General features: G+C 46.5%; 1 protein-coding gene across 1 annotated transcript; it reads right to left on the bottom strand.

The window, feature by feature from the left end:
- Nucleotides 1-2,482: 2,482 nt before the first annotated feature.
- Nucleotides 2,483-5,100, bottom strand: SIGMAR1 (sigma non-opioid intracellular receptor 1). The gene is made up of 4 exons (XM_066256872.1): nt 4,838-5,100; nt 4,511-4,711; nt 4,288-4,380; nt 2,483-3,468 (listed from the first exon to the last, which is right to left on the bottom strand). The coding sequence occupies exons 1-4, from the start codon at nt 4,986-4,988 to the stop codon at nt 3,242-3,244; spliced, it is 672 nt and encodes a 223-aa protein (XP_066112969.1). The 5' UTR covers nt 4,989-5,100; the 3' UTR covers nt 2,483-3,241.
- Between the last annotated feature and the right edge of the window lie 7,052 nt (nt 5,101-12,152).

Below are 12,152 nucleotides of genomic sequence, written 5' to 3'. Positions count from 1 at the left end.
TGCCCATCTGCTTCTCCCCCTTCCCCCTCTCGCTTCTCTCTCTTCTCCTCCCCTCCTGCAGCCATGGCTCCATTGCAGTAAGCTGGCCCCAGGCTCTGGGGATGGTTCAATGGCTTCTGCCTCAGGTGCTAAAAATATGGCTCCAGTTGCAATGGAGCAAGGGCCCCAGAAGGGCAGAGCATTGCCCTCTAGTGGGTTTAACGGGTGATCCCCATCTGGGCAAATGCAGGAGTGTCTCTGCCTCCCCTCCTCTCACTAAAAAAAAAAGAAAAAAAAATCTTGAAACTTCTTTTTTGCTTCTTGTTGTGTGGTTGTTGTTGTTTTTTTATAGAGACAGAGTCAGAGAGAGGGGCGGACAGGAAGAGAGATAAGAAGCATCAATTCTTCGTTGCAGCTCCTTAGTTGCTCAGTGCTTGCTTTTTCATATGCGCCTTGACCAAGGGGCTACAGCAGAGCCAGTGATCTTGGATTCAAGCCAGAGACCTTTGGGCTAGAGCCTACAACCTCGTGCTCAAGCCGGATGAGCTTGCATTCAACCTGGTGACCTCGGTGTCCACCCTGGGTCCTCCATGTCCCAGTCCGTCACTCTATCCACTGCACTGCCTGGTCAGGTCAATCTTGAAAGTTCTTATACAAAATTTATTTCTATGAGAGGTTCTAGAGGTTAACTAAACTTATTGTGGTAATCATTCCATAATATATACGTATATCACTATGTTATACACCCTAATGTTTTATCAATTATATCTCAATAAAACTGGTGGTGGGGGAGACATATAGATGTTATTTAAAGTCTTGAAATAATTGAGATCACCTGGGTAGGGTGTAGAAAGAAGTTTGAAGGTTAAGTCCTGGAAAGTCAACAGAGGTTGAAAGTTAATATCTAGCAAAGGAGACTGACCCATGGTGGTGCAGTGGATAAAGTGTCAACCTGGAATGCTGAGGTCACCGGTTCAAAATCAGGACTTGCCCAGTCAAGGCACATGTGAGATGCAATTGCTTCTCGCTCCTCCCCCTGCCTTCTCTATCTAAAATCAGTAAAAAAAAAAAAAAAAAAAAAATCAAGCAAAGGAGTAGTGTACTGGAACCCAAGTGTCCATATATATATATATATATATATATATATGATTTTATTCATTTTTAGAGAGAAGGGGGAAGAAGCAGGAAGCATCAACTCCTCTATGTGCTTTGACCAGGCAAGCCCAGGGTTTCAAACCTGCGACCTCAGCATTCCAGGTCGATGCTTTATCCACTGTGCCACCACAGGTCAGGCAGAATCCAAGTTTTTAAGAATGATTGTTTTTTGTTTTTTTCTGAAGTGAGAAGCAGGGAGGCAGACAGACCCTCACATGTGCCCGATAGGGATCCACTGGCATGCCCACCAGGGGGTGATGCTCCATTGCAACCTGAGCCATTCTAGCGCCTGAGGCAGAGGACATGGTGCCATCCTCAGCGCCTGAGCCAACCTTGCTCCAATGGTGCGCCCTGGCGGGGAATCGAACCTGGGACTTCTACATGCCAGGCCAACGCTCTACTGCTGAGCCAACTGGCCAGGGCCTTGAGTAATTGTTATCAAATGAAAAGTTGAGAATAATTCTGGGCTTTGCAAGAGATGGAAGAGGACCCTGGGACTAGTTCCTATGTGGAAGGGAGAAAGGGATGACAGGGGAGTTGGGGCATTTCTGATAGGTGTAGGATGAGCCTTGAGGCAGAGCTGGGTTACAGGGTGGGAGTACTTGTGGCTTGACTTTGCAACACATGATCTATGGAGAAGCCCCTGCCGGAATCTGTCCTGACCAATATGGTGTATCAAGATGGCCATCTTGCCTGGGCCTCACATTCATTCAGAGCCACAAATTTAGTTGTGATGTCACTTACAAATGGTTATACACAGTCTCCTATAGCTTTTTTTCATTGGAATGTCAACTTTATTTTTTTGAAACCATGCACCTTTCATTTTTAATATACCAGCAATACTAAGAGTGGTCTGGCCTTACCCTCAGAGCAGGGCTAGAAGGAGACAGTGATGCAAATAGGGCACAAAATTTTAAAAGGGCAAGTGTAGCGACCTTGAGAGTCCCTGGGAGTTCGCCTTAGGGACCTCTCTTGCCTCACACTAGTTCCAGCCCCATCTAACTCAGACACCACCAGATGGTGTGTCTGCTGCCCACCTGGGAGCATCCACAGAAGTGAGGGGTCCTGGAGAAGGAAGACTGGAGAGAAACTCCTGTTGTTGGAGCTTGACAAGGTATGCTGGAAACAAACACAAAAAAGCAGATGGGGAATGACTAGGCCTCTTTCTGCTCAAAAGTGGATGCACACTGCCATCTCGTGGCCATCAGGACAAGATTCCCAGGACTGTTTTCTTCTTGGGCACTCTAAAGTACATACAGCCACTGTCTTATAAACTCAGAGAGGCCTTCTTGATGCTTCTCATGAGTTAGCATGTTTTTCTGCTGCTCAGATAAAAAAGAAATGGAACTAACTGTTCGACAGATCTTTATTAACATAGACAGATGGACAGAAATGCAGCAAAGGCAGTGTCTGAAAGCTATGATGGGTGTGTGTGCGTGTATGCAGAAAAGGCCTTCTCTCTAGGATAAAAGGGACCTTGATCTCAGCATTCTCCACATTCTTCTGATTCCCCTGCTGACTTGGTTGCTGAGAGGGTGAGGGACAGGCCAGGAGGGCACTTGCATAGCAGGGGAATAGAGAGCAGGGGTAAGGCATATGGTGAGGACAGGGAAATCAAGGGAAAGGGCATCACAGCTGCAGGTGAAGGGGGCTTCTGATGAAGGCAACTCCCCTTCTTCCTCACCCTCTTCCCCAAGTGCTGCTGGGTTGAGGGGTCAGACCCAAGCAGAGTGTATACCCACCTCCATCCCTAACCCCAGAGCCATGACAGGGTAGGGAAGGTCTGGAAAGGTCTGAGTTGATGAGTCAAGCTTGTGTTATGTTTGAACATGACTGGATGCCTTGATATACATGGTGCTCCCTCTTTAGATGGGTGTGAATGCATGATGTTGCTGTACACATGGGATTCAGTATCTGAGTGTGTGTCCCGTATTTCCCATAGGTCTCTATGTTTGGTGGTATAAGCATGTGTGTCCCTGCTTGTGTACCAGAAACTCAATATCTGTATTGTAAGTAGGTTTGTCTTTTCACATAGGCTCCAACGAGGGGATGTGTGCGGGTCTGCCCGCTTCTGGCCATCCACAGGTCCTCCTTTAGGCCTGGCTGGTCAGGGTTCTTGGCCGAAGAGGTAGGTAGTGAGCTCAAGCCGGAGGCCTCGGGCATAGGCGCGAAGAGTGTAGAAGAGGGTGAAGAAATCCTGGGTGCTGAAGATTGTGTCAGCCAGCGCGAAGGCCAAGGTAGATGGGATGACACCCCGGCCATACTCCACCATCCATGTGTTTGGCCCCCACTCCACAGCCGTTGCCTCACCAGGACCATGTATCACTGTCTCCCCTGGGGGACAGGGAGCATCCACATGAGGAGCCTAGCCCTGCCCTTCTATTGCTGCCATCTTCCTGGCCCATAGGCTATCTAGTGGGTAGGGGATGAAGAGAGAGCTTAAGGAAAGGAAAAGGCCTGATTTCACTGGCCAGTTCGCCTATCTGGAGGGATTAGAGGCCAAGAATGACTCCTAAATTTTCCTCTGTGGCATTCATTACCTGGGTCATGTCCTCATTTTTGGGGAAGCCATGGAGGAGCAGTTCACTTGACCATGGGTCATTGTACAGGAGTTTTGGAAGTCTGCATTCCTAAGCCTCAGTCATGTCAAGCAGAAATTTAGCTAAACTTCGGCTGGGTCCATGTTAGATAGAGAGGGTGATTATACAACTTGTGAGGCTTTCTGAGAAATGTACCTTTAACTACAATGCCTGCTGTGCTTGTAACACTCAACCTCAAACTTAGTTGGAAGCCTAAACCTCTACTTTTACTCATTATAAAAAAGGAAAACAAGTCTGTCTTGCTTTTGGGGATATGAGAGCATTTTGATTACCCAACTGCCTCCCCAACAATTGCTGGAATATAGGAGGAGTAAAAAACAGTGTCTTAGATAAAAATCAGACATTAACAGGAAGCTGTTATGTTTTTTTTTCCCATGGAAAACAATAGGGGCCCTCAGCCCTGCACCCAAACACCTGTAGCTTATCTAGGGGGTAAGGGAGCCAAGGATAGGGACCCTCAACGCACCACTTTCCCATGCCATGGCTCTCTCCCCAAACTATGGGCATCCCAAAATGAAGGGACTCCCTTCTCTGACAGAACTTTCCTACCCACCTGGGTAAAAGACCTCACTTTTGGTAGTGCCTTCTCTCCACTGGTGGAATGTGCCAGATATTATGGTGTCCGAGATCTCAGCCCAATAGCGTCCTGCAGGACAATCAGATGGACACCGAATATCAGGGTATCCGCGCCATCACATGGCCTGGCCAAACAGAAAGGAGGGCATGGGCCCTTGTACAGCCCCAGCCTCCCAGTCCGGCCCGCCGCCAGCACTGACCAGAGTGGCCGCCAGAGCCGAGCGCAGTGCCGAACAGCAGCACGTACTCGGACAGTGAGGCATGCAGAAGGCACATGGCGCCCATCCAGCCACCCGCGTTCACGAACACCCACTGCAGTTCCTCGTCAGGCAGCACGTGGCCTGGGTGCAGCCGCCGCAGCTCCACAATGAACCGAGAGAAGGCCAGCTCGTGGTCCAGCCCTGGCGGGGGCAGAGGAGTAACACAATTAGGAACAACACAGGTCCTAATCTGGGGAACGACGCACCCGGAACCCCTAGCTCGGCCCGGGCCTTCCCAGCCCTCCATCCGTTCATTCGCCGGCTCACCCGCGTACTGCCGCGCCAGCTGAGCGATCTCTTCGCGCTGGAAGACGAAGCTCTGCGTGCCCAGCCAGAGCCAGACCACCTGGGCCAGCACGGCCGCGGCAGCTAGAAGTAGCGCAGCCCACGCCCACCGCCGGCCCACGGCCCACTGCATCCCTGCGGGAATCGAGACGCAACGCAGCGCAGAAGAAACCCGGAGCCCGAAGTTACGCTTCCCACTGCCTCAAAGCCAGTAGCGCGCGGTCCAGGACTCGTTACCCCGCCACCGCCAGACGGCTCTCCCTGGCCAATCGGAACTGTTCGGGCACCCGGGCACCGCCCCTCGGGTTGTACCATTTCCTCATGGGGGAGCAGGGAGGGCCAAGGGGGTGAGGCGGCGCCGCGCGCAGAAAGTAAATGGGGCAGTTCCAAGCTCTTCTAGCTGCTCAGTATTAAGACGTCAAGGTAGGGTCTGTCTGAGCGCCATCCTACGTGGGGCTAAGGGTTGCTGGCGGTGAAACTCAGAAAGAATACCTCCCTGGCCTCACTGACTGGTGAAACAGGTCAGCCCGGAAGCAGAGCCTTCCTGGATTTGTAATTCTTAAGGCCCGCCTTTGTTAGCCCAGAAGATGGAAGGGCTGCATTAGAATCTCCTGATGTTACGGAAGGCTTTCAGGAGGCGGTGACATCTGAGCAGTAGCTTTAAGAGAGATGGGAAGGTCCGGATGTACCATGATTGAGGGTTCGATCCCCGGTCAGGGCACATGCAGGAATCAGCCAATGAATGCATAAATAAGTGAAACAATAAATTGATGGATGTTTCTTGCTCTCCCTCTCTCTCTCTAAAATCAATAAATAAATTTAAAGAGAGAGAGAAAGAGAGAGAGATGGGAAGGGAAGGGCATTCCAGCATTGAGACCTACTCCAAGAGCAAAGGCATTGAAGAGAGAGACAGCATGGGTCTTCAATGCCTACAATTTATTCTTCCTTGTGTAGCACAAAATGTGAGAGGAGTCTCATGTAACCAACTGAAAGTTATGGCAGGGGAGTGATAAAGGAATAGAAATGAGAGAAAAGAGGCAGCACAGTGCAGTGGTTAAGAAAGAAAGTGGAGGCCTGACCTGTGGTGGCGCAGTGGATAAAGCGTCGACCTGGAAATGCTGAGGTCGCCGGATTGAAACCCTGGGCTTGCCTGGTCAAGGTACATATGGGAGTTGATGCTTCCAGCTCCTCCCCACCTTCTCTCTCTCTCTCTCTCTCTCTCTCTCTCTCTCTCTCTCTCTCTCTCTCCCTTTCTCTCTCCTCTCTAAAATGAATAAATAAAATTTTTTTAAAAAAAGAAAGAAAGTGGAGCTGGATTGACTGGACTAAAAACCTGGCTGCTGTCACCTACTAGTTGTGTGATCTTGAGCAAGTTACTTAAACTCTTTGTGACTCAGTTTTCCTATCTGTAAATTGGAATGAATAAAAAGTACCTACCTCATAGTACATACCTTCTTTGTGATGAAGATTAAATGAGTTAATATTTATAAAGTAATTAATACCTGGCATGTAGTATCATATGTGTTAGCTACGTAAGTAAAACACAAGAGAACTGGAAGAGCATGGCCTCACATATGAGAGTAATGAAATGGATGGCACAGTCAAATATAATTGAGAAGTCTTGCCAATAAAATTATGGGAAATGGTCATTAGCTTTCTCAATAAGGGCATGCAGCCAGATTACATTACACAGTCTACTCTGTAATTGGTTAAGGCCAGATGATTATGTTCTAGCTAATGAAGTATAGGCAGAAATTATGTATACCACCTTCAGGTCTGGTGCCTAAAATCTGAAATTTTTACATTCTTTCTCTTCTCTGATATATTATTATAGTTATATTGAATTAAGTAATTAATGGAAAATTCTGAGTGCTGCATAGGACAGAGCTCCCCTTCTCCCCCATAATGGACTGTGGTGCTTAGCCACTGAGTTTGGGGGTTGTTTATTACAACAATTAAAATTACTTACCCTGACTAATACAGGGCAAAAGACATGTTACAGTGTACTATGCATTAAATGTAGAGACTTGAGAGTTGAACTGCTTTTTGAGAAACTTGGCCAAGAATGGAAAGATAAAAAAGGGATTATCTGGAGGAGATTGCAGAATTGAGGAACCTTTTTTTTATTGCCTCTGGCTTCTGTGATACTCCTGAGCTGACCATTCTCTAAGAACCTTGAAAAGCAGAGACTAGTCCAAAAATCTGGCCTCTGCCCACCCTGTTCCATTCAGAGATCTCTCGGGCTATCTCGGTCTGCAGCTCCCCTATTAGGTTTTTAGAACACTTTTCTAGCACACGCTGTTTAAAAAACAAACAAACAAAAAACCTGAAGTGTCCTTTTGGCCTTGAAGAGGTTCAGAACAGGACTCCCCAAAATATACCACTTTGGCATGTGAATTATTTTGAACTGGCGCTGATCAAGATTCTGTACACTCACAAAAAACTTTTACCTCTTCCTTAAAGAATTTAAATTTGGCCTGACCAGGCAGTGGTGCAGTGGATAGAGCATTGACCTGGGCGTCTGAAGACCCAGGTTTGAAACCCTGAGGTCACCAGCTTGAGTGCAGGTTCACTAGCTTGAGCGCAGGGACACCAGCTTGAGTGCAGGTTCACTAGCTTGAGTGCAGGTTCACTAGCTTGAGCGCAGGGACACTAGCTTGAGTGTGGGATCATAGAGATGACTCCATGGTTGCTGGCTTAAGCAAGGAGCTGGCTCAACTGGAACTCCCTGATCAAGGCATGTATGAGAAAGTAATCAATGAAAAAACTAAAGGGCCACAATGACAAGTTGATGCTTCTCAGCTCTATCCCTGCCTGCCTGTCTGTCCCCCCCTAAAAAAAAGAGAAAATATATATTTGAAAAATACTGGTATAAACCTTAGGAACATAATATTGAATGAAAAAAACCCTGCCTGACCAGGTGATGGTGCAGTGGATAGAGCATTGGACTGGGATGCGGAAGATCCAGGTTCCAAACACAGAGGTCACCGACTTGAGCGTGGGCTCATTCAGCTAGAGCACAGGCTCACCAGCTTGAGTGTGGAGTTGCTGGCTTGAGCATGGAATCATAGACATGACCCCAAGGTTGCTGGTGTGAGCAAAGGGTCACTTGCTTTGCTGTAGCCCTACTGGTCAAGACACATATGAGAAAGCAGTCATTGAATAACTAAGGTGTGGCAACAAAGAATTGATGCTTCTCATCTCTCTCCCTTCCTGTCTGTCCCTTTCTCTGACCCTCTGTCTCTGTCAAAAAAAAAAATCTTAGAGGAATTTAACTTTGAGGCCTTGCCTGTAATAAGAGTTATTACCAAAAATAACTTTTCATGACCTATTTATATGGCAGGGCAAACTTCTAGTTACTGAACATCTACTTTTATCTTGTAATGACCTTCTTGCTCTCTCAAGACCCAAGGTGCCTTACCTCATCCTTAGCTCAGAATGCTGTATATACCTCCTTTTAGCATTCTGTCTCTGAGCCTCTCACGTATGTGGGGGTCTCTGACTTTCTCATGTCATATGTACATATGCAATTATTTATTTAATTATTTATTTATTTATTATTCAGATAGAGGAGGGGAGGCGAAGAGACAGACTCCTGCATGCGCCCTGACCAGGATCCACCTGGCAAGCCCACCAGGCGGTGATGCTCTGTCCACCCGGGTGTTACTCCACTGCTCAGTAACCAAGCCCTTCTTAGGGCCTGAAACGGAGGCCATGGAGCCATCCTCAAGGCCCGGGCCAACTCGCTCCAGTCAAGCCATGGCTGCAGGAGGGGAAGAGAGAGAGAGAGAGAGAGAGAGAGAGAGAAGTGAGAGGGGGAGGGGTGGAGAAGCAGATGGGTGCTTCTCCTGTGTGCCCTGGCTGGAAATTGAACCTGGGACTTCCACACACCAGGCTGACACTGTACTGCTGAGCCAACCTGCCAGGACTGTACATATATAATTAAAGTTGGTTATTTTCTCTTGTTAATCTGTCTCTTGTTGATTTGCTTATTAGAACAGCTTGAAGAATTTAGAAGGGTGGAGGAAAGATTTTTTCTTCCCACAGCCTTAAGAGGGTTCTAAGAAAGGAGATTAAAGGGCTGAGGGTCACAGTCACCTTCCCTAAATGTCATAGAAGAGATCACACGTCTGGGATCTTGGAGGGAAAGGGCTGGGTAGGCCCTATCTCAGCCATTCTCCTCTTCCACCAAAATGTGACCTTAGGGAGACACAGATACAGGAGAGGTTTGACAATACAACTGAAGAGATATTTCTGAAGAGGTCAGGAATTAGTTGGCATGATCCTCGGAATGTCACTGAAGCATTAGTGTTCTTTTTTTCTTTTTTCTTTTTTTTTGACAGAGACTCAGAGGGAGAGATAAATGGGGACAGACAGACAGAAAGGGAGAGAGATGAGAAGCATCAATTTTTCATTGCGACACTTTAGTTGTTCATTGATTGCTTTCTTATATGTGCCTCGACCATGGGGCAACAGCAGACCAAGTGACTCCTTGCTCAAACCAGCAACCTTGGGCTCAAGATGGTGAGGTTTGCTCAAATCAGATGAATTTGTGCTCAAACTGGCGATCTCAGGGTCTGGAACCTGGGTCCTCTGCGTCCCAGTTCGAAGCTCTATCCACTGCGCCACCGCCTGGTCAGGCGAAGCATTAGTGTCCTTGAGAAAATGGAGCTGCCTCCAAAATCCAGTCACTCAAACAACAAAAACAGCTGAGAGAGTAGAAAAGTAGATCTTCTGTCCTCCCTTCCTACAACTCCCCACCATTGGCAGCTAGTGGGACAGGTAAAACACCCCATCCCTATTTCTCAGCTCTCTGCTTCCTGCCCCCTACCTGGTGGCCTTTTCAGATTCTAGTCAGAGGTTCCTAGGGCAGAGATTAGATAAATGACCAATGACCTAGTTTTTGAATCTGAGCTGCAAAACACCTGGCTTAGCCTGGTCTGGTTCGGGGAAAGGGGCCTCCTTGCTACTCCCTAACTTCTAGTTTACTATTTTTCCGTGTTGAGTGTCACCAAACTCTCAGGGGTAATTCTGAACAGAGGGAAGAGACTAGACATTTGAGTGTAAATTCTAGCTTGGACACTTGTCCTTTGGGTGACCTTGAGGCCTCTGTTTCCCACTATGAAATGAGGAAGATGTTCAGACAATGTTTTGATGTCTCTTTAAAAGTGCCAGGGGAGAAATTAATTTGAATTTTATTCTAAGGTTAGCCTATTGGTTTGATCCAAGGAAAAGTTGTAGAAGGGAATGGGGGTGTAAACACCCCTGATCCCACCTAGACAGATGGTGGCTACATCTACTGATAATGTTGTCTTCCCTACATTTTCAGACTTCTTATAGCCCTCTTACCTACCCACTTCTTGTGCTTTTGGTATGTGCATATGAAAGAGAGAGAGAATTATGTAACAAAAGAATGTCTAAATCTTTAAAAGAATTTTTAAAAATTTTTATTAATTTTAATTTATTAACATGGATTCAAGTGTCCCACTCAATATAACACCCTCACCCCCTACCCCTGTGTCCCCCATTTTACCCCCTTTGCCCCCTTCCCCCTAACTCCCTCCTTCCCCCTCTGGGACTTGCTGTCCTGTTATCTGTATCTATGTGTTATGTATATATAATTTCATTAGTCCTTTCATAGAAGAGTTTTATAAGGCTTTGTTTGACCCTAATTTTGAGGATGTACTTGGAAGCAAAATCTCAACGATTGAGAAAATGCTCTGGAGAATGGCAGTTTTGTAGCTCCTTTTAGGCATTTAGGATCAAGGGAAGAGATGTGAGGAAGCTACATTAAATACATTGGTGGTAGATTAAGGAGGCAGGAGAAAGCAAAGTGGGGAAAGCTCTAGGACTGGATAAAAAGCAAAATGGAGAAACACATATTTCTTTTATATTGGTGGGTACAGGATAGTTAATAATTAACATTTATAGTGCTTAGAGATGGTATTCCGGGAACAAGATAACCATGAGGTGTTCAGTGGTCTTATGCTCTCATGCCTGTGGTTATGCCTTCAAAGAGTCTAGAAAAGAAAATTACTCTGATATTTCAAAGATATGTTATCCTTGATGTATATGGACATTGGACAGAGCTCACTTAAGGTAAAGATCAACCTTTACCTGTAGGCCTGGGACATGCTTACCTGCTATGAACTGTTCAGTTAGGAACTTGTGATCAGACCGTCTTGTGTAGTTACTTTCAGTCACTGAACTTGTTAGGCCTCTGAACTTGTCAGGTTTATTACATAGCCCTCTCCCCTTTTAAAGATTTTATTTACTGATTTTTCTTTTTCTTTTTTTTTTTATACCCCTCACCCAAAGTCAAATTGTCTTCTGTCACCTTCTATCTGGTTTTCTTTGTGCCCCTCCCCTCCCCCACCCCCTCTCTTCTTCCTCCCCCCCTCCCCCCTCCCCCCACCCCTCCACCCCCATTGCCATCACATTCTTGTTCATGTCTCTGAGTCTCATTTTTATGTCCCATCTATATATGGATTCATATAGTTCTTAGTTTTTTCTGATTTACTTATTTCACTCCGTATAATGTTATCAAGGTCCATCCATGTTATTGTAAATGATCCGATGTCATCATTTCTTATGGCTGAGTAGTATTCCATAGTATATATGTACCAAAGCTTTTTAATCCACTCGTCCTCTGACGGACATTTGGGCTGTTTCCAGATCTTCGCTATTGTGAACAGTGCTGCCACAAACATGGGGGTACATTTCTCCTTTTGATTTTTCTCTTTTAAAGAGAGGAGAGAGAGAGAAAAGAGGGGAAGAGCAGGAAACATCAACTTGTAGCAATTGCTTCTCACACATGCCTTGACTGAGCAAGCCCACAGTTTTAAACCAGTGACCTCAGCGTTCATGGTCGATGCTTTATCCAATGCACCTTTACAGGTCAGGCTCATAGCTCTTTTTATTCAGTTACTTAGCTCTATTTTCCCAAACCTGTTTCTGCTGACTGGTGAGGATGGTTATAGGGTAGTACCCACTCCTCCAGCTAATACTTGAGGTTGGGGTTCATCTGAAGCAGATCACCCCTCCCGCCAAGTCTGTCTCTCCTCCACCATAGCCATTGAGCAGGTAAGTGAAGTAATTGTGGGTCCAGAGCTATACCTTTACTTTGCCTATAACTTTCATCCCATTTAGGAGGGCAGAGGCCATACCTAACTTGTGCACATAGGGGCATCACTTTGCATCACGTGGAGCCTAGGTGCCTAGCACAGGGTAGATGCTCAGTACATATTTGCTGAACGAATGACCAAACGAATGAGTGAAGGCAGTAAAAAATCTTGTC

Source organism: Saccopteryx bilineata, chromosome 2 (assembly GCF_036850765.1).
Source record: "Saccopteryx bilineata isolate mSacBil1 chromosome 2, mSacBil1_pri_phased_curated, whole genome shotgun sequence".
In the NCBI taxonomy this organism is placed as follows: domain Eukaryota; kingdom Metazoa; phylum Chordata; class Mammalia; order Chiroptera; family Emballonuridae; genus Saccopteryx; species Saccopteryx bilineata.
The sequence above is the reverse complement of the archived record's forward strand: the minus strand, read 5'-3'. Positions and strand labels throughout refer to the sequence as shown.